Source organism: Myiozetetes cayanensis, unplaced genomic scaffold (genome assembly GCF_022539395.1).
Source record: "Myiozetetes cayanensis isolate MyiCay16 unplaced genomic scaffold, myiCay2020 scf5-8, whole genome shotgun sequence".
NCBI classification, from domain to species: Eukaryota; Metazoa; Chordata; class Aves; order Passeriformes; family Tyrannidae; genus Myiozetetes; species Myiozetetes cayanensis.
Genome location: NW_026087742.1, coordinates 41,673,347 through 41,698,713, shown reverse-complemented (window position 1 = coordinate 41,698,713; position 25,367 = coordinate 41,673,347). Strand labels below are relative to the sequence as shown.

At 37.7% G+C, this 25,367-nt stretch overlaps 1 protein-coding gene across 1 annotated transcript in view; it reads left to right on the top strand.

The window, feature by feature from the left end:
- CWF19L2 (CWF19 like cell cycle control factor 2) overlaps nt 1-22,528 on the top strand; it is a 67,311-nt gene extending 44,783 nt beyond the window's left edge. The window contains exons 12-17 of the mRNA XM_050333615.1: nt 11,056-11,268; nt 12,907-13,023; nt 16,951-17,106; nt 18,431-18,511; nt 21,027-21,128; nt 21,946-22,528. Of these exons, the coding sequence (XP_050189572.1) occupies nt 11,056-11,268; nt 12,907-13,023; nt 16,951-17,106; nt 18,431-18,511; nt 21,027-21,128; nt 21,946-22,086 (810 nt within the window). The 3' untranslated portion in view covers nt 22,087-22,528. The remainder of the gene's footprint in view (nt 1-11,055; nt 11,269-12,906; nt 13,024-16,950; nt 17,107-18,430; nt 18,512-21,026; nt 21,129-21,945) is intronic.
- The last annotated feature ends 2,839 nt before the right edge of the window (nt 22,529-25,367 follow it).

Here is a 25,367-nt window from a genome sequence, read left to right as displayed (position 1 = left end):
TGGTAAATTTTTTTTATAAAAGGAAGTTACCAGTGGATTCATCATGAATTTCTTCTGTTCAACACATACATAAACCATCTAGAGGAAGAGATACTTTATGATCTGAGAATTGGTTATGATTAGGTAAATATGCATGACTGTCAAAAATAGAGGTCACTGTAAATTGTAGAATTTCAAACTACAAAGCTGGAATTTTTCTACCATTGTGAAACATACCTGAACTGATTCCTAGGATTCACTTCAGAGAGTTTCTTGAGAAATGTATGTATTTTAGTGATGTGAGTTACCTGTTCTATTTTAAACATTGTCTGAAAGACATTATGAGTATAAAAGGAATTAAAATGTCTAGCTCAGACACAGGAGATTATGCTATAGACCTCTCAAATAAACAGAAAGAGATCCCCTCGTAGGTATTGAGGCAATAAATTCAGATGAAAGTCAGGGTTGATGAATGCAAAATTATGGTAATTGCTGAAGCTGCGTGAAGCCATGACTGTGCATATACCACAAGAGGCTGTTGATGCTTGATTTGAGAGTCATTGTGAGTCTGCAAACATCATCTCCGTGCTGGTGTGATTAAAATGAAAAACAGAATTTTGGAGGTTGTGAAAAGGGGGAATTTAGAACCAATTTAAAGTGTATAAGGCTACTGCAGTGCACCCAGGCTGCACCCATATCTTGAATGCTACCCACTCTGATAAGCATAGGCTGTGGTCAGAGGCACAGAATGGGGGCCATTTGAAGAAAACCTAAGTAAGCAAAATTTTTTCAGCCTGGGGTGTGGAGGGGTGGGTAGGGGAAGGCAGTTGCTAGACTAGAACAATTGGCATAAAAGTTTAATAGAAAACAACAATTTTTGTTTGTCATATGGGAAGTGGTCACAGAACGGAGTTTGATGTGAATTGAGGCTTTTTTTCAGCGAAGAAGGCCTTAATTGTGAGTGGGAACAAAAAAAAGGTATAGTAACTTTGTGAAATACAGTTTCAGTGGTAAATATTAAACAGGGAGATCTAGATAGGCTTTTGGCTCAGGATTTCCACAGTGATGAGCTGCAAATGTATATCAGAAGAGTCAGCTCTGTGAGCTTCATTTATGCTTTCTGCCATATGTTTTAGCCATTGCTGGAGATTGATTTTGTAACATAAACCAATCACACTGGGTGAGTGAGCAATTGAGTTTAGTTATGTTCCATTCTAAGGGCCTTTTTCTTTTTTTTTTTCCTTGTTTTGTTTGCTTTTTAAGGCTAAAATTTCTTAATAATGCTACATTAATGTATTGTGTTTCCTGGCTTAAGCAACTGCTTTATTTTAGTTTTAGAAGGCTCTTAAAGTTCCTACAGACTTCAGTGAGCTTTGGATCAGATGCTATGTATTGTGGTTTTTTTTTTTTTTTGTTACTAGGCAAAGATGTACTATATCACATTATTTTATTAGAACAAGTTTCTTTAATGGATACCTAGCTCTGGAATAATCTTTTAAGGTTGAGCTGTATTACTGATTTACTAGCTAAGTGTACTGGAGAATGTGCTCAAAGTAGATGTTTTGTCAATTACTGTTGTAATGTCCAAATTTTAATTCATTGTACTGTAGTCCTTCAGTCCCATGCAATGTCACATTTAGGTTTTGAAGGCATTTTTGTATGGCTTTCATGAAAAGAAGCATCATAGATGCCAGTTTTTCTTCTCTGTTAAGATCTGAAATGCTTTTGGTAGTTTCTGTACAGGTGATTCTCAGCTTTTGTTAACCACAAAATATGATGGTCTTTCCCAGATGATGATTGTTTCTTGATCCTGAATTAAGAAACAGGCTCCTAATGTTTCCATGTCTTTCCATGTCTGTAGAATGCATTCTCATTCATGGCATAACAAGATCAGTGTTAGTGTTGAAGTACTGGCAGCAGTGTGAAAAATTTGAGTGTGATCACAGGTATTCTAGATGTAGATTTATGTACTTTATAAGCCTTTACTGCATAGAGTATCTGCATTAAGATCTGGGGCTCAGTGAAGTAGTCTTCAAAATTCTTCTATCTCTACTCAGTGGATTCAGCAAGGTGTTTTATGTCCAGCAGGAAGTCTAGCAACCAAACCTCTTCTGTCAGTTTTAGTTTCATAACATAATACACAAATTTGACACTTAGGAATTAATTGCTCTTTGTGCCATCATCTGAGAAATTGGAAAAATCCACAAAAATGAATGTCATATTTCAGAAGACCACAAGAGCTGCAAGTCTATAGATGAGATCCTATCTAGGATGGGAGAACGGAGATCCTGTCCCTTAAATTCTGTTCAATAATTTCATTCATCTTCTACAGGGAACTACAGCTACTTTTTACCTTAAAATTCTGAATTTCTCTAGGTTTAACTCTATCCCACAGGCCCAGATCTTTAATTTACAGTGGCAAAAAAAGCTTTCTTTAAACAAAAATTTAAAACCCAAGACTAATCTTTTTGATATATGGAAAAAAACCCCAGACCTTAAAGTTTGATTCTTTCATGTTTCACTGTTATATCTAAAGGAAAAAAACCACGTGTTTGAAGTTACTGTGAATTTACTTTTAACTTTATTCAGCTTGGAAAGCAGTTTGTGTTCTTACTGTTATAGAAGCATGACTATAGGATTAAAAAAAGTCAGCAAAACATTTGAAAACTTTTTGTTTGTTTGTTTTTTCTTTGTTGTTGTTTTTTTACATTACAGTTTTAGAGTACAGAATATGTGTGAAGTCTTAGGTTTTCACTACTGATAGCTTTAAGTACCCTGTAGTTCCTTCAGCTCTTGACTGTAGTAAGTAGTTCAATTTTCCCAAATTCATGCTGTTAAGACTTATATAATTCTTTCACTTATGTCAGTAGATGCTTGTGGGTGTATAGAGACTGATTTCCAGAACATTACCTCAATAGAAATTACCTTCTATTTGTATGTATAAATTCTGCTAAGGCATTTCTGTTCTTTTTTATTACGTTTTACTAAAAGAAAGTGAGAATGATTATTTTGTGCTGCTCATCAGGCCATGTTAATTTTGCCCATAAACTCCTTTTATTTAAAAGTCTCTACAGTAATCCCTGACATGAATTTCAGCAGTGAAAAATACAAAACTTTATTAGTAATGCTGACCTTCCTTTATGGATTTAACCAAGAGATACGCTGGTATTACAGGTTTGCAAAAAGGGTTTGCATGTTGCCTTTCATTGGTTCTGTAAAATGGAAAATTGCTTTCAGCCTTATCATTTTTACTTGCTGTACAAACCTACCTGTTGCACAGCTTTGCATTTTCATCACCATAAACCAAAATAATAGTCTAGAAAAAAATTTAGAAGCTAAAGTGAAAAATGCAGAATGCTTGCTACTACTACTGTTATGTAATAAACATTTTCTCCTCTTTCTTCACATGATGAAGCGATTCTAGTACAGTATTTAATAGACATGATAAAACTCTAACAGAGCTCTGTTGTTTTTACATTTACTTAGAGATCATGTTCACGGTTTGCTGTAAAAAAATTAATATGAAAACCCAAGAGAAAATAATTTCAACACCTCGTTCTTTGATCTGCTACATTTCAGTTCAATGCAGTAAACAGTTTTCTGTGACTATTAAGTGGACACAAAGTTAAAGCTGTTCCTGCATTTGGAAACAAATCAGCAGCAGTCACAGCTGGATTAGGAAAGAAAACCTGGCAACAGTAAGAACTATTTAGACGCAGCCCATATTAAATGAGTGCCTAAGCATTTAGCGTTCTTCTGGAATTATGTTAAAATTACAAGATGTGTTGCAAATGAAGACTTGTGCAGAACAGTCTTTTCTAGGCATTAAAATTATGACCAGGGTTAACTGTAAAGTTAAATGCTAATCTCACTTTTAATAGCAGAATTCCGTGTCTGAAGGTATTTTATTTGGTTGACACTCCATTTCGTTGACTTGCATATAAGGTTTTATCTGTCCTGTTAGCTAATTATAGCAAAATCAAGCAACAGAAACAAACCATTGGGCAGTACTCTGTTGTCTCTTTATTGCTGGACCTCTGCTGCTCAGAGGTACTCCTGAACTACCTTGCTCATCGACGTGACTGATAACCTTTTCCTGCCAGTGACATAGGCCTTGAAGAGCACTCTATGCATTGGTATGTTAAAACCTTTTGATACTATGTATTTAAAATATTGTTTATTTCCCTGGGGTGATAGGTGTTGGAAGTGCCTGTTTATTATATATGTTGAATTAAACCTACAAGTTCAGATGTCTGTGCTTGTAGGAAGATCAGAGTTGTAATAAAGTTTACATTATAATATTCTGCCTTGATTTGCCTTAAGCAAATGCTATTTGAGATCAGAAAGACTTTTCAGAGGTGATTTTGTTGTTAACAGTAGGTGCCAAATGCTGAATAAATTTAAATGTGATGAGATGTATTCTTATGTCACTGAGGTTTGTATTCTAAAATAATAGTTTATTCTCCTTTATTGCAGCTTCCCAAAATATATTATGATACAACATTCCACAAATATTAACTCTGTCATTTAAAGTTGAAGACGTCAGTGTTGCCATGACAATTTAAACCCAAACTGATACATTTTATACAATCTATAGACTTTTTTTTCCCACAAATTTTCCAAGCAGATGCACTTTTATTAGCTTATATGGAAGTAACTCCAGCTATGATTGCGTTAGCAAGAAGACAGGAAAAGCAGAAGTTCAATAGTTGCATACAAAATGGAACAAGTAAATAAGCAGAAAAATAACTGTACAAAAAAAGCTGAAAATAGCCAACACTGGAACTGTGCAGGTGTCTTTTGTTACCATGCTAATTGTGTTTAATAGAATTTCCTGGTTTATCCACAAATTTGCAGAGGGGGGAAAAATTGTACTTGAGGTATTACATAGGTATAATCCCTGATGATTAGGAGTTCTGTCTCTTAGCATTTCCTTTCAGTATCACAATGATATTAAATTCTTAACTATGGCTTTTTTTTCCAAAGGGCCACCCAAAGAGCAAGTGAAAGCAGCAGAGTGAGCGATAAGAGACACAACGCCCAGCACACTTCAGATGTAGTGCGTAGGCAGCCAGCAGTGTATAAGACTCCAGGGGTTTTACTGTGGAATAAGAAAAGCAAAATTGGTTTAAAATTAAACTGAGAGATCCAGTTCCAGTGATCTGAACACAGGTTGGCAGAAAAATGAGGCTGACCCTGCAGTGTACCGTGTACAGGTCTGCCAGAGCTGCTTTAGGAAGTAGCCTCATGCCAAAGTGCCTAATGGCTTCACTAACGTAACAAATTAAAAAGGACATAAATTATTTTATAAACAGAATATTATATAATGAAATTATTCATGTAATATAATCATATTGTTCATGGTAATTATCATGTAAAGGATTTAATCAGCAAATACAACATTGTAATTTTTCCCTCTCTCAAATCATTCTCATGGATATGAAGTAAGATGCTGATTTCTTTCTGAAGCCCTATGCTGAATGGTTAGAAATCTCTCTTCTTTTCTTGGGTTTTGGCCACACTTGCACTGTATTTGAGCTTTCCAAATGAGATTCCAGAGGGCTCCTGAGAGAAGTTTGGATGCCTTCCCTGACTGCTGTTTAAATGTTTGTGTATTACAGGCCTTTCTTGGCCAGGGCAAGCAAAATTGTGATGCTGTTCTGTTGGTTAAACCAAAAGTGCATCCTGGTTATGGAAAATGGACCATTCTTTTTTGGACACAGAGGAAATTTAGTTAGTTACCAAAGATAAGGAAAAGGCTGAGGTACTTAACACCTTCTTTGCCTCAGTTTTCAACAATAAGGCAGGTCATCCTCAGGATAACTGGCCTCCTGAGCTGGTAGACAGGGATGGGGAGCAGAATAGCCCCCTGTATTCCAGGAGGAAGCAGCCAGTGACCTGCTGAGTCACGTGGATCCTCACAAGTCTATGGGACTAGACAGGATCCATCCTAGGGTGATGAGGGAGCTGGGGAAAAAGTTTGCCAAGCCGTTCTCCATCATTTATCATCAGTCCTGGCTCACTGGGAAGGTCGCAGATGACTGGAAATGGGCAAATGTGATGGTCATCCATAAGAAAGGCTGGAAAGAGGATCTGGAAAACTACAGGCCTGTCAGCCTGACCTCGGTGCCTGGCAAGGTTATGCAGCAGATCATCCTAAGTGCAATCACACAGCACCTACAGGACAGACAGGGGATCAGACCCAGCCAGCACAGATGTAGGAGGGGCAGGTCCTGCCTGACCAACCTGATCTCTTTTATGACCAGATGACCTGCCTGGTGGATGAGAGGAAGGCTGTGGATGTGGTCTGTCTGGACTTCAGCAAAGTCTTTGACACCATCTCCCGTAATATACTCTTGAAAAAGCTGGCAACCCACGGCTTGGACAGGCACACTGTGCTGGATTAGGAACTGGCTGGAGGGCCGGGCCCAGGGAGTGCTGGTGAACAGGGCTGCATCCAGCTGGCGTCTGGTCACCAGTGGTGTCCCCCAGGGATCAGTGCTGGGCCCAGTCCTGTTTAACATCTTTACTGATGATCTGGATGAGGGGATTGGGTCCACTGTTAGCAAATTTGCAGATGACACCAAGTTGGAGGGGAGTGTCAGTCTGCTAGAGGATAGGAGGGCTTTGCAAAGGGACCTGGACAAACTGGATAAATGGGCTGAATCCAGTGGCATAATGTTTAACAAGAACAAGTGCTGGGTCCTGCACTTCGGCCACAACAACTCCCTGCAGCACTCCAGAGTGGCTGGAGAGCAGCCAGGCGGAAAGGGACCTTGGGGGTGCTGATTGACAGGAGGCTGAACATGAGCCAGCAGTGTGCCCAGGTGGCCAAGAAGGCCAATGGCATCCTGGCCTCTATCAGGAACAGTGTGGCCAGCAGGAGCAGGAGCAGTGATTCTGGCCCTGTACTCGGCACTGCTGAGGCTGCACCTTGAGTATTGTGTCCAGTTCTGGACCCCTCAGTTTAGGAAGGACACTGAGGTGCTGGAGGGTGTCCGAAGAAGAGCAATGAGGCTGGTGAAGGGATGGGAGCACAGGTCCTATGAAGAGCAGCTGAGGGAGCTGGGGTTGTTTGGCCTGGAGAAGAGGAGGCTCAGGGGAGACCTCATCACTCTCTACAACTACCTGAGAGGAGGTTGTAACCAGGTGGGCATCGGTCTCTTCTCCCAGGCAAAGTAGGACAAGAGGGCACGGTCTTAAGCTGTGTCAGGGAGGTTTAGGTTAGACATCTTCTTCACAGAAAGAATGATTTGGCATTGAAATGGGCTACCCGAGGAGGTGATGGATTCACTGTCCCTGGAGGTGTTTAAGAAAAGACAACGCAGTCAGTCTCAGTGTAATGGTCTAGTTGAGAACGTGGTGTTTGGTCATAGGTTGGATCCATGATCTCAGAGGTGTTTTCCAACCTAGCTGATTCTGTAATTCTGTCGGATGGTAGAAAGGACACAGTTGCACAATTATGCTGTGAGCTGTGGGAGGCAGTGTCATTTTACCTGGTACTAAGAGTCCCAAAGCTGCCTGTATGTTAATTGGTGCTTGACAAAAGAGAAGGTAAAGTTGGAAAAAAGAGGGTACATACAAAGGAAGAACATGGCAGATAAGCCCAGAACAAAGTAAGTGAAATAGGAAAAAGAAGAATGGGGACTGTAGAGGTGATCTGTCTTATGAGCATGTCAGCTTAGCTCAGCTCTTGGCTTTGGCTGGTGTCTGATAGAAAGAAGGACTTCAGGTGTATTGCCTTTATAGATATCTGAATTTCCTATTTTAGGAATTCTAGACAATTCAGTGATGTTTTGTAGGACAACCCAACTGTAAACTGATATATCAAAGCAACTTCCTGCTTCTTTCTGATCTCTGTACAGCACCTGAGCAGGAAGGACAATACTAAGCAATATAAGAACAGTGAGAGAACTAAATGCCCAACTTCCAGAATGCACTGACTTTCATGTTTAGCAGGTGTGGTGCTGCATCTGTGATGCAGGACAGCAGCTTTCCAGCAACTCTAATACATCAGCATAATTCCTTCTTTGGATGTGTACTAACTCTGTCTTTTGAATCGAAGAAGATATGTGTGAAAGAAATCAGTTTTTAAATGATTACTTGCTTTCCTAATGGCATTTTGGAGAACACTTTCTTCTTGTTCTTTCAATTCTCCTTTAACTTTTTTGGAGAGATTTAGTTATAGCCCAATAATGCAATTGGCAGAACACATTGGATGCCTTATTGTTCAAATAGGAGTATAAATGTCTTAAAAGAGAATTTCCATTTTCTTCCTGAATAACTTTATGAAAAGGGCCAGTATTTAAAGTTGCAGTTGAAGAGTACTCTATACTCTGCCATAGTAGCAGCTGCATTGTATTTTATTTCATTTTTGACACTAATATTTGGCATTTGTAGGACTTGAGGGTTAATCATGTTTAAGGAATTCTGGCCTTCAAAATTTTTTTTTTCTTATTGGTACTGACCAGGAATATGTTAGTCATGTTCATTGCTACTGTTCCAGTATTGCAGAGTTAAGTGTCATTAGTGTTTGTTTGCTTGTTTGTTTGTAAGACAGAAAACATTTCTGAGTGGATTTTCCCACTTATATATCTTATTTCAGTAGAAGAACAGAATTCTTGCTGCATGATATTTTTACCTGGTTTTCATTTTCTGTGCTTCCTGTTTTGAGGTGTGTTGGAACGACACTGTGGTAATAGGGAAGTTGCAAAAAAATTCTTATTCCTTTCATGGCTGCTATTAAAAGTGAAAATATATCGTAACACTCTTTTAAAGTAATCTAAAGCATGTGATGAAACACATCAAGGAATGAAGATTCAGGAGTAGGGTGACCATCTGTAACTTGGTCTCTTTGTCTCAGAACTGTAATATAATGGCACTGTGAATTAATGTGCTGGACTTACAACCTGAATAAAAGTCTTGTAAACTTCTCTTTAAAGGTATGAAAAAAGGAAAAAAAGGTAACTTGTTGTTTTTACACTTTGTCCTTGTCTGTTTTTCACCAAAGGAGGGGGATAGCGCTTTAAGAGCATCCAATTGGGCCTGAATTATTAATGACTAGGCTTTTTTTATTGCATAAGTAGGTTGAACTTTTTTCTAAGACCCTGCTTACTTCAAGCACTTACTTATGTCTTTGAAGCTGGGGTGTTGATTTCTTGAACTGCATTGCATTCCTTATTATTTTCTGTTATTCATTAATATTGCAGTAGGATCTATAATTTTGTTCCTGGTAGAGACTCTGTGGTAGAGGTAATCTGAACCTGATCTGTGAATATTCCTTCTCTGAATATCCCTTTACTATGTCTTCTCTCCCCAAAATCCTACATTTCTGCCTACTTTTTCTTGTTGTTTTACTTCTCCAAAGTAAACTTAGGTGTATTTTATTTCCTTCCCCAATGTGCTTCATCTAGGTCTGTTGATCAACATATATTACATCTTAAACCAGAAGTGCAGTGTTGTCTGGATCCCATGGCCTCTGGCTGTATGAAGAACACTTCTACACATCTTATTATTTCCAGGAAAAAGCCCCAAAATTTTTAAGACTCTCCACTGATTTGCTCTAGCCTGATACATATACCTTGGGTGGGATCCAGGCTGCACTAGGAGCTTACATTGAATTTGTTGTGGAGACACTTGTACCATTTCTTTAGCAATTCTTGGAGCAAACGTACTCATACATAAATATGCCAAGACTGAAGAACCAGCACCTCCAATATCAAGAAATCTGTATAGCATGATGGGTTTTTTTCTCCCTGTCATTTTGATAAGTAGATGACTGAAACTATCCAAGGTAAAAAATCAAATGTATCATAAAAGTATTGCAGCACTGGGATTTCATTTAAAGAGAAAAACTTGAAAAAATTCTACTGAATGCTCTTTACGTTTGCTTTAGCTGTAAGTTTTGAATGTTTAGGGTTTAATGGTACATAATTTTAAAGTCGTGTAGAGTGGTCAAGGCAGAAAATGGAAAAGTACTTTTCCAAGTAATTTAAAAAGTTAATCTTTGCAATCAAGACTTGCAAAGTCTTGATTTATGGCAAGATGTCATGGGATTTGTTTGTCATCCCCCCAAAATATTTATAAAGCCTAATTTTATACATATATATGTAGGAGTATTCTGTGAGTTATGAAGCTTAGTGAATCTACTGCCATTTGGGTTTGAATCCCATGATCCCCAGAATTTTTTTCATTCATTGTGTTGCTTCTTACTATGTCCTCTGTCTCCTTGCGTCTCCTTCAGTTCCTCCAGTTTATGTCTACAGACTCCATCCCTTTCAAATATCATTTAGGTGAGAGGTGAGACATACTCAGTATGTGTGGGTTTCCACTATTAAGATGCTGTAAGATGCCCCTCGTGCTGAAGACTGTCTTCACATCAGATTCGGTATTTTCAGAGTTTCCTTTGACATGTGGCACATTTAACTAAAATACAGCAATGAATGAGCAAACACAAACCCTGCAAATCATTCAGCCTTGTTTCTGGTAATGTGCTAGTTGTGTTTGTTATTCGTATTTAGAAACAGGTGCACTCAGAAAAACTTAGTATTGAAGGGAAAGACTGTTTCCTTCTCACAGTGGCTTAGTACTGTTCATTTGATAAGAAAAACTGTTGGCATATTTTCACAGAATGTGAATATGAGGTGCAGAGTCATGGTCTAGTTATTTCACAAAAGATGATTTAATGGTAGTTGTAATAGGAGAGGGGCAGAAAGGAGAGGGAAAGATATATGATAATATATGATATAAAAAATTGGGCATGTATTTAAAGAGAGATGAAGTTATGTAAAGATAATATTGAAATGCCTAGCCCTTAACTTGAAATGGAATATAGTAATATACTGTTCTCATTGCTGTCACGCATCTACATTTTAATATCTGTGCTGCCTGAGATTGTGTATGACTGCTCTCAGGAGATGCACCTGATGATTGTATCTGCTGCAGATGCCATATGAGGGGAAGAATTGCTGCTGCTTACATACTTTATGCTTTTCTCAGTAGAGGATGCTACAAAGAGCTAAGTATTCTTCCTCGCTTGTTTATATATATTTGCAATTTTTCTTTGTATCCTTTCAGCTCATGGAAAAAACTGACAGGGACTACTACACTCTGGATGACATGTTTGTTTCCAAAGCAGCCAAAAGAGCGCGTAGTGGGGAAGAGGAAGAAACACAAAGAAGAAAAGCAATACAGGAGCACCAGCAGCTTGCTGCACGCATGGAAAAGTGCCCATACTGCTTTGATAGCAGTGCACTTTCTAAACATCTTATTATTGCAATTGGCACCAAGGTAAGAAAATAGCCATCTAACAAAATGTAGAAATAAAAAAGAAATTATGTTAGAGGGCTTGAAATTAAGAATGAAATCGCTTCTATGGAATTATTTGTGATTCTTTATCTTATTTTCCTTGCCCTTTCAGTTGCTTCCACAAACTTGTCAAGGGTGAGGGAGAAAAAGATTTAAATCTGTCATGAATTTTGAAGCTAATCTTTGATATCAGAACTTGTGGAAGACAGGAGCCTTAATGAAAGATCTCAGTGCAGAGATTAGACTGTAGGTGGATTTGTGGAAGACTAAATCACACTTCACTGGAGGAAATTTGAACTGGTCAAGAATTGTATCTTGTTATCAAAGAAAATTAAATGCAGAATTCCATTTTTAAGCTTAAAATCCTTTGAAATAGACAGAAGTTTGGTTTGGAAACCTTCCTCTTTCTGTAAGTTCTTTTAAAAGTTGCGTAAATATTTGTATTTATAACATCTGAAATGCCTTAGTATAGCCTTTTCTGTAATTTTTTTCTCCAAAGTTTCCATTTATTATTGATGTTTTTATTTGATTAACTCTTTATAGGCCAAGAAATTAAATACATAGATATGTATTACGGTACATTGTGGGTTTTGTCTTTAACAGAGATTATAAATTCATACAAATCTTTGTGCATATGTATGTATATAATCTGTGTTTATATATGTGTTTATATATCTAATAGGTAGGTGACTATACAGAGTGTCCTGATTTTAGCTGGGATGGTTAATTTTCTTTCCAATAGCTGGTACAGCGCTGTGTTTTGGATTTAGGGTGACTATAATGTTGGTAACAAACTAACGTTTTGAGTTGTTGTTAAGTAGTGGTCAGGGACTCTTCAACTTCTCATACTGTCCTGCCAGCGAGAAGGCTGGAGAGGCGCAAGAAGTTGAGAGGGGACACAGCTGGGGACAGGTGACCGAAACTGACCAAAGGAATATTCTTTACCATATGACACCATGTTCAGTGTATAAACTAGAGGGAAAGCTGGCCAGGGGCCACTGCTTGGAAAATGGCTGGGAATCGGTTGGTAGGTGGTGAGCAATTACACTGTGCATCACTTGCTTTCTAAGTTATTGTTATTGTTGTTGTTATTATGATTGTGTAATTTTCTGTCCTTTTAAACTGTCTTTATCTCAACCCACAAATTTTTCTGATTCTCTTCCCTGTCCTACTGGGGGCAGGGAGTGAGTGAACAGTTAGGTGGTGCTGCCAGGATAAACCGTGACAGAGTATGCATTTTACATATATATATATATATAAATATATACTTATATGAAATACTTTATTGAAAATGCATGGTGATATTTATCTATATTTAAAAAATATTGGAATGGACTAAACATTGTGATTTATAATAGTTATGATACCAGTTGGTTTATAAGGCTGATATTACTGCTTTGTTGGTGGAACTACTCTTTAGATAATACTAGTTCATTTGAGCTACTGGTGGATAATAGGATCTTTCAAAAAACACTAGAATTACTAATACCTTGCTGTAATTAGTGGATAATGGCTTCTATTGGTTTGAATTTAGCAAATGATGAATTTCTTCGCTTCAGCAATGGGAAGGTTTTTAACACTTGAAAAATGGGCACTGCAGTTTTTGTTTGCTTTTCATAGGTGTACTTGTCTCTACCAAGCAACCAGTCCCTTACTGAAGGTCACTGCCTGATAGCCCCTCTACAACACCATACTGCAGCCACTCTTTTGGATGAAGACATCTGGGAAGAAATCCAGGTCAGCTGAGAAACTTTCTCCTGTCTTCTGACAGTTCTGTAGAACAGTTTTGTTTTGAATAATAATATAGTTGTCATAAGTACCTGTTTTCATAATTTGCAGTCTGGCAGCTCTTCTCTCATTCCACTAAGGGGCAGAACGTTCTCACATTATGGATGAAAATTAGCGGCCAAATATTAACTGAAAAGAGAGGTAGGGTAAATACTGAAGAAAATTTACGATTCATAAGCTCTAGAAGAAGTTTCTTGGAATGTTGCAAAACATGCATTGTTGGAGGACTTTGAAACCATGTTAGAGGAACATCTCTTGGGGATAAAGTAGGTACAGCTGCTCCCTTACAGAAAGTGGAATAACTGGCTTCACATGATTTTATTGGGAGTGCCAAGGAAAAGAAAAGGACTGTCAGAACAGGCAGATAACTTAAAATTAAATGCAAGCTGAAAATATATTGTTCATATATCCTTAGTTTTTTAAGCTAATCTGGGGTTTGGGTGGATATCGATTGAAAGAGAACAGTCTTACTCTTAAAATCAGTGTTAGAATGCAGTTTTTTACCTTCCTTGAAAAAAATTATTAGAATGAAGTGCCAAGCATGATGGGTTGTGCTTTCCAATTGTCTTATGAAGACATTTTGAGGATTTGGAGTTCTGTTTGCTTTGGAGATGGAAAATCAAAGAAGGGATATAACAAGCTTTTGCCTAAGAGATTCACTGTGATTGTCAATCCTCCACTCTCTGCCATCAGGATTATTACAAGGGGAAAACAACTTGCAGCCTCTTAAATTGAAATATTGGAGACTATTTCAGACTATTGAATAGCTTCATTTTTGCAGTTGCAGTGATTTAAAACTGGCATAATTCATAAGTTTGGAAAAGTTTAAGTGACATTGGTCTTACCTCAAGCCTGGCAGGTAGATTCTCTGACTTTCCAAATTTGCTCCCTGCATTGATTCTTGTGGCTGATTGTAGTTTTTATACGGTGTTTCCTAGTAAATTATGCTGCCCTCCAACCCCTTCTTCAACCCAGAGGAAGGAAAAGGAGTTCTCCTGTGTATGACAGAAATGCCTAAGAAAGTTGGATAAGAAGCAAATAAGTGCAAAAAATACGATCAGGAGGAACAAAAGAGCATGGGGGAAAGTGATAAATATGTTTATCCTAGAATTTCTCTTTATCCTAACCTCTTAATAATTATAATAATTATAACATTATATTATTACTAATTATATATTTTTATATTATTATATTATTAATAATTATAAATAATTATTTTTCTGAATTTGTATGTGAAGGAAAATAGGATAAAGGAAAGATAAGCAAATGCAGTTCCTGTATTTAACACTGGTCTTTTACTTGCTAGTAAAGGCAACTAGTTGCTAAGTCATTATCCTTTGACCCTGTGAATGTATTCATAGATGGCTTAAACATTTCTTTGCAATAAAGCACTCTGGAAGGTGATGGACACAGATGACTTATTTTTTCCCCAGCTTCTATGTAATAAAAGGAGTCAGTATGTAATAAGGAGGAGTCTGTAAGGCTTTAGCAAAAGTATGAGCAGACAGTCAGTGATAAGCTTTCTGATGCCAGAGATGTATTTCATATTGCTATTGAAGGGAAAAAAATTATCACACATCAAATATTCAAAAAATGTTGAATGGAGAACATGTTTTAGCTAACTATTTTTGCTGAGGTTTTTTTTAGGATATGGTGGAGTAAAGAAAAAAAGGGTTCCTTTTATACTCTATGCCTTCAAGCACTTGAATTTAATATACTGTGTAGTTTAGACTGATGTGCTCACTTGCCAAAGTAAATATGCATGTAATACTTTTAATATGAAAAGATATAAATCTTTACACGTTCTGCGTTGACTGAACTGTTGCATGTATTAATGGCATGTGCATCCAAGCATAAACCAAGCCTTCTTGTTTGCCCTTATGAATGGTTTTCTCCTTTCCAGTGCAAATTATCCTTGATGGTTTGGCCTGCTCAGAATTTGGAGGAAAAGTGCAATGTATTTAAAAACAAGAAAATGCAGTTAGGGAAATGTTAGCTAACATCTGCTGATATTCTAGGCTTTTTGGTGGATTTATATTTCAGTTGATATTGCAGGGTAGCAACAGTAAGTGATAGTCTTTCTCAGCCTTTGGTTTAGTGTTTCCCTTACCTCACCACAGTTGCTTGTTTCACTGTATTTCAGAAGGTCTGGGGGCCGGAGCTAAGAGGAGAAGGCCACAAGCTATTAATTCAGAGTAGCCTGTTGCTCTGTGCTGTAAAGTTCCCTATCAGTCATGGAACACTGGGCAGTATCTTCTAGCTGTGTTTCATCAGCTGTGTTAGGGGAATGATGGTATTGTTTTTCTGTCATGGTATGGAGCAGCTCATTAGTGAGGAAAAATTCAGGGCACTAGGCCTGCTTTGAAGAGCTTAAATACCTAGTTAAGATACATATTTGGTCAAGTTTCTTAGCCTTTTAGTTTGATTCATACTGTGCAAAATGGCAAGGGGGTAGGGAGAAGAGAGCTCAATTTGTAGATCTGTTTCATTGAGAAACTGATAGTGATTTGTTTTCACTCTGTTTTACTTCAGTACTTGCTGATGTTGGTGAATATGTTTTTGCTTATGCTAGTTTGATTCATCAGCTCTCCATTTATATTAAGATAGGGAATATTAAACTTTTAGATGGGATTAACCTTTTAATGGTGCTGTTTGTGTTTCTGAGCATTGTTAATTGAAAAAGAAAACAATGCAAAAAGGACAACCTATGAGTTATGTGAGTCGTAGAGCTATGGTATCTCTAAACTATGAGGCTCTTACAGTTTCTGTGGTTTCTTGGCTTACACTGTGGAAAGGGTATAGGGAGTATGTATAATACAAAAATCATCATGTTTAAAAAGCATTTTTCAAGATCTTGAGAAACTTTCAGAAACGTTCACCCTGTCAGGAAGTCATATCTTTTGTGCATTTGAAAGTAAGTCTAAATGACTCTCAGAAATCATCCCTTGTGCTTGACAATTTAGTTCAGCACCTATGTTGTAAGCTATAGAATGATGCTCTTGCGTGTCTTGGATGCAAATACCAACTGTCGAGAGTCTTGGAGCAGCAAAAGCGAGCTGCTCTTCAGGAAGGCAAGTCAGGGGGAAGCAGGTGGGGAAGGTCATCTCACTGGCAATGCAGTCTCATGGAACCCAGGCCAAGAGAAAAGAGCAGTTCCCATGGTGGTGGACAGGGTCAGACATGTCCCAGAGGTGGCCAGACAAGTGTGCGGTGATGACTTAAGTTCAAGAGGAAGTCAGGGCCAAGAACTGCCAGATACCTGGCTGGGCACAGGCATCCCTGAAACTCAGACAAGGAACAAAAGTGAACTTAAGTGCAGTTCCCAAGTGACAGGGGCCAGGCCCACACTTCTCACCACATGCTAGATGTATTAAGTGTTGCATTTGCTTTGCCTGAATACAGTGAAGGTGGTGGTTACAGCCATGGCTTTCTTTTGAGGCAATGTTAATATTTTACTTTGAGAAAGAAGAGAACTACTCACCAAGCACACCTTGCTCAGCCATCTTGCCATGTCAGAAAAGCAGCCTTTCGACTTGCATGTAGCAAGCTTTTTTTTTCCTCAAATCTTTGTTCGCGAAGCCTAGCCATGAATATTTTACTTAAAGATCAAGCATGCCTAGTGAAAATATCTTCCCTTTTTTGTTTTTATTTTTTAAAATTAAACTGTATAATTGGAAGGAATAGTGAAGAGAGACTGCCTATATTAGGAAATATAGTTCATATTAAATTGCTGAATAATACAGAATTTTCCTAGTATGATTGTTACAGTTTTCCATTTTACTGTGAGTTTATTACAAATATAATACATTAGTTAAATAATGTGTCTGAAAGCTTTGAAAAGTTAATTTAAATTACACATTTTTTTTCTTTAAACAGATGTTCCGAAGTGCATTGGTGAAAATGTTTGAAGCGAAAGACTTGGACTGTGTGTTCCTAGAAACAAACATGAGTATGAAGAAACGGTATCATATGGTATATGAATGCATTCCTCTTCCAAAAGAAGTAGGAGATATGGCTCCAATCTACTTTAAGGTGCACGAAAATGTTTTCTTTTTCTGAGGTCATTTGAATGTTTGTATCATAATTCACCTATTTATGGAAAACATTCTGATATTCCAGTGCTATTTTTGAGAAGATGTGTTCTTTGATCCTACTTCTTGATCCATTCTTTGATCATATTCTTTGATCTTAAAACAAACCCTGTGAGGTAATTCAGTTTTTCAAGTAGTCAGTGGAAGACCTGCATGTGACTGAGCACTTGTCGCAAGTCTGACTGACTGCACTGACAAATACTGAAAGAAGGTGAGGAGAACTGTAGTCTCTTGAATTGCTTTAAGGATTGCAATACTTCTCACTTAAGTCCTGTGGTCTAAACTTAAAACACCATGCATGTGCCTTGGCAAACATAAAATGGGAAAATGACATCAACTGTTTTAAGAAATACCAATGTATATATTGTTTCATCCCCATTTTATTTCAGTAAGTCCAAATTTTAGACATATCTTAGGTTTTTGATGAATGTTAAGGCAGCATGATAAAAACCAGCTTTTCTGGTTTCTTTCCCCTGGCCCGGCCTTTCAGCAACTGGATCATGATTCAGCCTTTATAAGTAAATTTTTTTATTTGTTCTTTGAAATATTAGTTTTGCTTTCTGGAAATAATGTGAGTGTTTTTTGATGAAGTGGAGCAGCAGTATGATGAACCACAATGCAGTAACTTTTACCACATCTGAAACTTTCCACCTGTTAGATAGGACTACTATGCTTCAGGTTCTGGTAAAACTTGTATTTTGTCTGAATATTCAAGGAGGAAGAACAAGATTTAATGCAATGTTGTTTGCTTAAAACTTTTCTTTCAGAAGTTTCTACCATTAAAATACACAACAAATGAAATTTAAAAGACACCTACATGATACTATATCCAATTCCATACTATAGAAAATACAGAGTCAGCTTTAAAGGTTTTTAAGGGCAGTTAGCCTTCTAAGATGGATTCTCCTCTTAGTGTTTAAAAAACCCAAACAGGTTAATAAAGTGTAATGAATTCATAAGAGGGTTTGTATGGGACAAGTAAAAAGAGAATGTGACTTTGTAGTTGAAACTTGTTAGAGATGATTTGTGTAAAGCAAAAGTTAAATCTCAAACAAAAAGAAATAGAGGAAATGAATTGAGTGAGTCTGAAGATATATGATGTCTTTGTAAAGTAAGTAAGTTGTGGAAATCAGAAAAGTTACCAAAAATATAGTTACCTTTTAAAGAAGTAATTGTTACTTGCAGTACAATGTACTTCACTACAGTTAGTTCTTTGCTTGCTGCATGTAGGACCATTTTCACATTTAGATAAAATGATTTTACAGAAAGCTATAATGGAGTCTGATGAAGAGTGGTCCATGAACAAGAAGTTAATTGATCTTTCTTCAAAAGATGTTCGGAAATCTGTAAGTAATTAAATGTATTGAACACTGAATTTCTCAGCAAATTCTTCTCATTTTTTTTCATTACTAACTGTTTCAAAGAGAGAAGAAAGGGAACACAATTAGATTAGTGCATCAGAAGATGGCATAGGTATGATGAGAATTAACAGTCTGACTGAACTCCTAACTAACATTAGGGCAAAGATTCTCATTTATTTCAACAATTGGTGGACTGAGCTGCAAGCATTTGTTGAGAACAAAGCTGACACTTTGAGGACATGTACCAGCATAATTTTCTAGATTAAGAATTAAGGTAGATCAAAGGTTTGCAAATTACTTTCCTGGAGAAATTATGGTATTTCTTTTTTGTTGCCCTACAACAGCCGTTTGCGTTGCTAAGTTTGTGAACTGAAAATATAAATAGCATTATGATTCTTTCTTTCTAAAACAAGGGAACAGTGCTCTTTCTATCTCCTGGATACTGAGCTGAAACATCTTTATATAAACAAATCTTAAAGGAACAATGCTGGATCTATTAGGTTCAAAGATTGTTCTATCTTTTTAATACTGAAGTGGAAGATGTGTGTTATATAGACTTTACCACAAGTAGTTTACTACTATGTAGTAATAACACTCAATTTTTAATAGTGTCTTTTAGTAAATATAGCACCTTTTCACTAAAAAAAGAGCATAGTTTAGGAGAAAGAGGAGATGAGTTTTAATAATAAGACATGAAACCAGATACTACAAAAAGGGAGATGGAATGCAGAAGAGTAAGGGATGCAATTAATTTGCAGCAAGGGTTTAGGGAAGACTGTAAACTTAAGGTGGATGTAACCAGACGACAAAATAAGTATGTTTGGGATATCTTCTGCTTACTGTTGTATCAAAACAGGAAAAAACAACATCTGTCACCTATAAGTGAAGTATCATTTTTTTGACACATAGGCATTAGGACATCAGGGTTCTTGAAGAATCTTCCTAGCCATACATTTTTGTGACTATTCTGTACTCATTTGAAAGTAGGCCAGTTTTCAGATGAAGTCAGGACAGTTCTTTAAATTAGTACAATGTATCTGAGTGTAAATTGTTACACAGTTGTGTGATTTTAATATTATTTTAGAGTAATAGAAATTCAGAAAGATCGGAGAGTATAGTTTAGAGACAGAGCTGAGGTTTGGGAAGTTGGAGAGTTGTATTGGGAGAGGGTGGTACCTGGAAGGAGGGTCAGACACAGCTGAGACATCACCTCATGGGTGGACTGTGTGCCAAACTTGTGTCCAGAGGTAGAGCTGGAGCATCCAGCCCTTGCACAGCATCAAGGCTTTCTCTGCTTCTCTTGCTCCTTGCTGCAAAGGTGCTAGGGGTGGGCAGTGGGCTGGGAGGAGACACAGCCAGGAGAGTTGACCCAGCAGTCAGCACTATTCAGCAGTAGCCAAAACACTGGCATGCTATCAACACTGGTTTAGGCACCAGTCTGAAACTCAGCACTATATGGGTTGCTGTGATGCAAATCCACTCCATCCCAGTCAGACATGATGCTTTGCTAGACACAAATAAGATAATGTTGACCTTTTTCTTCAGGTGTCACCTGCCAACCCATTTTTCCTTATTTAATGATTTTTTTTCAGTCCATTTAAAATGTTTTATGTTTCTTTTGATGCTACATTGCTCCTCTGTATTAAATCTTAATTATTTTTAGAGTCAATTTTCAAGCAATACATAGAAGACGGCTTATAAAAATTGTGTAGCTATTTGGATTATAGAAGAGAAAATGCTTATGAATTGGAGGCTTTGTAAATCTTATCAGTACAGGAACATCCTCAACAATTAAAAGAGTGGAAAATAAGTTATTGCAGTGAAACAGCAAAAATTACTTGCAGTACTGTAGCAATAAATGGATCCACTTCTCTCTGTCAGACTGAAAGGTCTTTGTTGGGGGAAGATATCCACCTTCTTCTCTGTAGTCTGACTGAATTATTAACTTACCTGATTTGCCAAGTTAATGATAACTTCCAGTCATTTAGAGGAGGTTTCTCCTAATGTATTTTCCATAAAGGTGTTTCCCCTTCTCCCTGAGTGTCAGTGTTTTCACCGGGTAAATATTTGCTGTTACCACTCAACACCTTACCCTTTGACAAGTGCAACTTGCTAGTGGTTGTCTTAAAGTTTCTGCTAAACCCACGTAGTTCAGAGGTGTGGAGTCAGGAAGGCTCAGTGTGCCCACTGCTGCCTGGTCTGTCCCCAGTGTCTTACCTGGTGCTGCACCGTGGCCTCTGGAGCTTCTACCACCCAGTAGTCATCTCTTCTGTGTGTTTTATCTGGTTGCATTGTGCTCTTCTTGCCCCTTACCCTTAAGTTTGCTTTACTGTTTCTCTCTTGCAATTTTATGCTGCATGTGGTTGGTTTGAGAGGTGGTTTAAAATAAAATGTTATAATATCAACTGCAAAACCATATTGAAATTTGTTCAGTTGTGGGGAGGTTGACTAAATGCCAACACTTTGTTAAACATCTGAAAATGCGGTTTTGCGCATACAGGTTCCTAAAGGATTACCATACTTTTCTGTGGACTTTGGCCTTCAAGGAGGATTTGCTCATGTGATTGAAGATCAACACAATTTCCCTCATTACTTTGGGAAGGTATTGTTATATAAAAGATTAATTTGCCAATTATACTTTGTTTTGGAAAATTTAAGTAATTAAAACAGACGCTGCCAGAACAGTTACTTTGATGTACCCTATCTCAGTTTATTATCTGTCTTTTCTTGATGAGTCATTGTAACTTGGCTTGTTGAATAAAGGAGCAGTTGATTTTTTCATTATCTGATACTCAGATTGTGATTCTAGGTTTGTGTTTCTTTTGAATTAATAGGAACTGTTGATATTTGCATTGTAGATATATGATCTTACAGATGGAAAATACTTGCGTCAACTTAAGAGTTTTCATGGCCATAGTATTGACATGTAGGTACACTGAATTCATGCTTGTATAAATTAGGGTGCATATACATACAGACTCACAGACAATTCCAGTGAAAATCCTCAAGTGGTTAGATGACTCCCCATGGTATACAGTGTACCGTTTATACAGGAAGAGCTGTAATGTGGAAAGATTCAGTGTGACAAAGACATTAAGAGTGATTGGGGAGAAATATAACACCAGAAAGTGGGCAACTTTCTTTTTCTGAACTTGCCTTAGTCACAAATGTACTGATACATTAACAATCTTGCAATTTTAGGATGTTTAAGCAGTACATCAATATGCTGTGCTTAAAAGAATTTTGCTGAGGCAACCAGCTAACAGCTACAGTTCTATTTTTTAAATTGTCTTATTTTTTAGATTGTTATATTTTTCAGAATTTTGAAAATACATATTGCTTTATTTTATTGTAAAATAGTATTAAGTAATATGGTAATTTTGCATTTACCATTATCTATCTTTCTTGTACTTGCAAAGGAAATTATTGGTGGCATGCTGGACTTGGAACCACGGCTTTGGAGAAAAGGAATCAGACAGAACTTTGAAGAACAGAGGAAGAAGGTGTTGCAGTTTGCACAATGGTGGAAACCATATGACTTTACCAAAAAGAAAGAATGAGAACAACCCTGCAGTCAATTACCTTAAAGGATACTTCATATTTTAAGAATAACACCAATGTGTTATGTATTGCTAATATATTTTAAAACATAGGATAATGTTTAATTGCTGATTATCTGTTTCTGGTTTGGACACTATGGATCCCATGAACCTGCAAGCCTAACAAACCAGAAGTGTACAGTGGGTTTAGCTTTTTGTTTTTCAGCTGAGACTAAAGAATAGAATCGATGTGGCCACTGGAGTTCTTAAAAATGTAACTTTTGCTTATGGAGTTTTTACAATCTTTGAGACAACCGATATTTTTTTTATATTGTATTTAGCCAGTGCTGAATTATCCTGGTGACCTTCTGTAGAAAATGGTGTACATTTTAAGAACATTTTTATTAAAACAAATACATTGTTGCAGAAGAAAGCTGTACAGAAAATGATTTTCTGATTCTGAGTCCTTGTGGTCTTTAAGTCATTGCAGTTACATAAACATTCACAAAGGATGGGATTGATAATCCTGCTGCTGCCCCCCTGCACAAGAATTATGGCACAAGAATTTTTCGTACTTGAAGCACAAAGGGTGATGAGACAGTCCATAGCTGTTGCCAAATGACAGCTTTAATGGTAACAGTTACTTTTGATAACAATTGAAACTAAAGAAAGAATGAGAAGGGTGGAAGAATCTTAAGGGAAAACACTCTGCACTGACCAGCAAAGAAAACCATCACAGGGATATTTCCAGGCGACTCTTCTCTCCCTGGGCGTCCCATCTAGTGCCGCAGGTGGTTTGCAATAATACTTTGCCGTAATAGTTTTCATCAGGACCTGCTTGAACTCCCTGCTGGTTTTCCTGCTTGTGATGCTGTTAGTGCTGATTGGAGCACACTCTGATAAGAGGCAAGAGTTGCACATTAATTGATTGTTAAGCATGGATGGCACTAGGAAATGCCTGTCTACTAGTTAAAGGACCACTCTCCACTGTTTTATTTGCTGGGTTTTATTTTTTCTTTTGTGTAAATGTTACGAAGTGGGAGTAGGGAAGTGTGAGGGGGAAAAAGGATGATTCTTGCATCAGTGTCCATCTTTTTCTGTGGAAACCCTGACGTAGCAGGCTTGGGCTTTGCATGTGCAGAGTTGGGAGAACAAGGAGAACAGGAGACAAGGACAGAAGGTCATGGACAGAAACATTGCCACAGTGTCCTCCCAGTGCTCAAGGCAAAGGGTGCAGACTTGTGAACGAAAGGCTTCAGTGCTACAGGGAAAGGCTTAAACCAGCAGATGGAAGGCCCTTGGCAGTAGGAGAGGTTAAAGCATTGTGCAAGTGTCTCAACGTGCTTCCTATTCTTTTCCTGCAGAAATATTGCTCTCTACAACTCTCTTAACTATTGTGAGATTGTGAACTGCTCAGATTGTAAAGGAATCACTAAATGTTAGAGGGCTGAATAAGTGTTCATTTCTAGTCCCTTGGTGGTCTTTTGCAACTTTCCTGAAGAGCTTGTACTTGCCCTGCTCCCTCACCTGCCACCACATTTTGGTAAATAAGTCTGGTGGAGACAGAAATCTGCTGTGTTCTGAATTATTTTCTGGAGGATCTTTGTAAATTGGTGTCAACTGCAAGAAAAATAACTTAAAAATAAGCTTTCATGATAATTTCAGTGATTTAATGTTTATTTATATTGTGTTCACCAGTAAACCATGGACAAAAGGGACAGTTCTAGCTGTTCTCCAGTAAGTCATGATCTTCATTAGGCTACTGGGGAGATTGCATGTTAAATGCGATGTGAAATAGCAGCTGCTGGTGATCGCTTAGAATGTGATAATGCTGAACCAAGTTTAGGTAAAATGTAGTTTTTGGTTGTGTAAAGCATGACTAAAAATAGCTTTCTCTGAAAGCATATATTGCCCCTAGTCTTATCTGCCCCATGGGAGGATAGCTGGAAACAGCAACAGTGACTGTTTTTAAGCCATGGAAAAGTCTTTATCCAACACTGTGCTGGAAATGCAATTTTTCTAACTGATATCACTTCTCTGAGAATTCGTGTTCCTCAAGGGAAGCACTGTGTTTCACAAAGGATATCTGACTTGTATGTAGGAAAGTCCTCTGACTCATGATCTGTGCATATTTTATTATTCTGGTTTCAGCAAAACTACGGGTTTTCTTTGGACAGAAAGAACTCTGAAATACAGGAACTCTGAAATACGGAATAAGGGTAACTCAAGTTAGTGATACAGGAAAATGTTTTTTACCGTATTAGAAGTTTTCAGAATGGGAGAATGTGCTTACCACATAGGCTGAGAATAGTATCTTCTTGTAATTGGTTACAGACCAGACATGCGTATCTTCAGGGTAAGCTGTGCCTCTTCATAATTATCTTTAAATATTCATGAGGCCATGACAGTCAACACAGCTTGTTAGGGCACTTGTGGAAGGCCTGGTATGCTTAGACTTCAGTCCTTACTCTTATAAATATTAAAATATTTTAAATAAACCTCCTTCATCCAGAAGAACACCCACTACCTAAATTCTTTGGGACTAAGAGGTGGAAAATGTAAATGTAGGTGTCTTCAGGGAGAACAGGGATTGGAAGCTGGATTTCTTACATTGTTGTAAATGTGCATCTATGTACCCTTCTGTATTACCAGGGAGGAAGAGGATCTTCTCCCTTCAAGTGAATCTCAGTGTGTGATTTAACAGGTGTTAGAACACATCCATGTCCTGCCCTGTCTTACAGAGAGATCATGTAATATGTGCTGCTACTTTTCCACGCAGTGCCTGGCCTAAAATGCCATGTTTCCCTGGTATCAAGTCAGCTTTTTCCAACTCTGAGGTCTTCCCTCCTTTGCATTCCCTGGCTATGCTGAAGGAATTGTGTCCTCTCACTTTCATTCCAGGTCTTTCAGCAGTTTCAGGGAAGGGTGCTGCACCAGCATGGTAGCATTACTGCTGTTTGATCAAGCACTGGATGAGGCCTGAGCAGGAACTCACACTCCGGACTCTTTATTCAATTATATTTGCCACAAAATTCTCTAAGAGAGAGCCAGAATGGATGCTGCAGTTAGGCAGATCTCCCTTAAGCCTTGATACCTTGAGGATTTGCTGCTTGGTCTGTCTTGGGGTAAAAGAGGTTAACATGCTCCAGTGAGATGTTCACTTTCTTTGCTTTTTCTCAGGCTATTCTCTTCAACCTGGGTACTCCCCAGGCCCATGTAGTTGCTGTAGAAAAGCTGCCTGAAGCACGTGTCTTCTTGTTAAGGAACCACATCTGAACGTTATTATTTTTGCTCAAATGGAA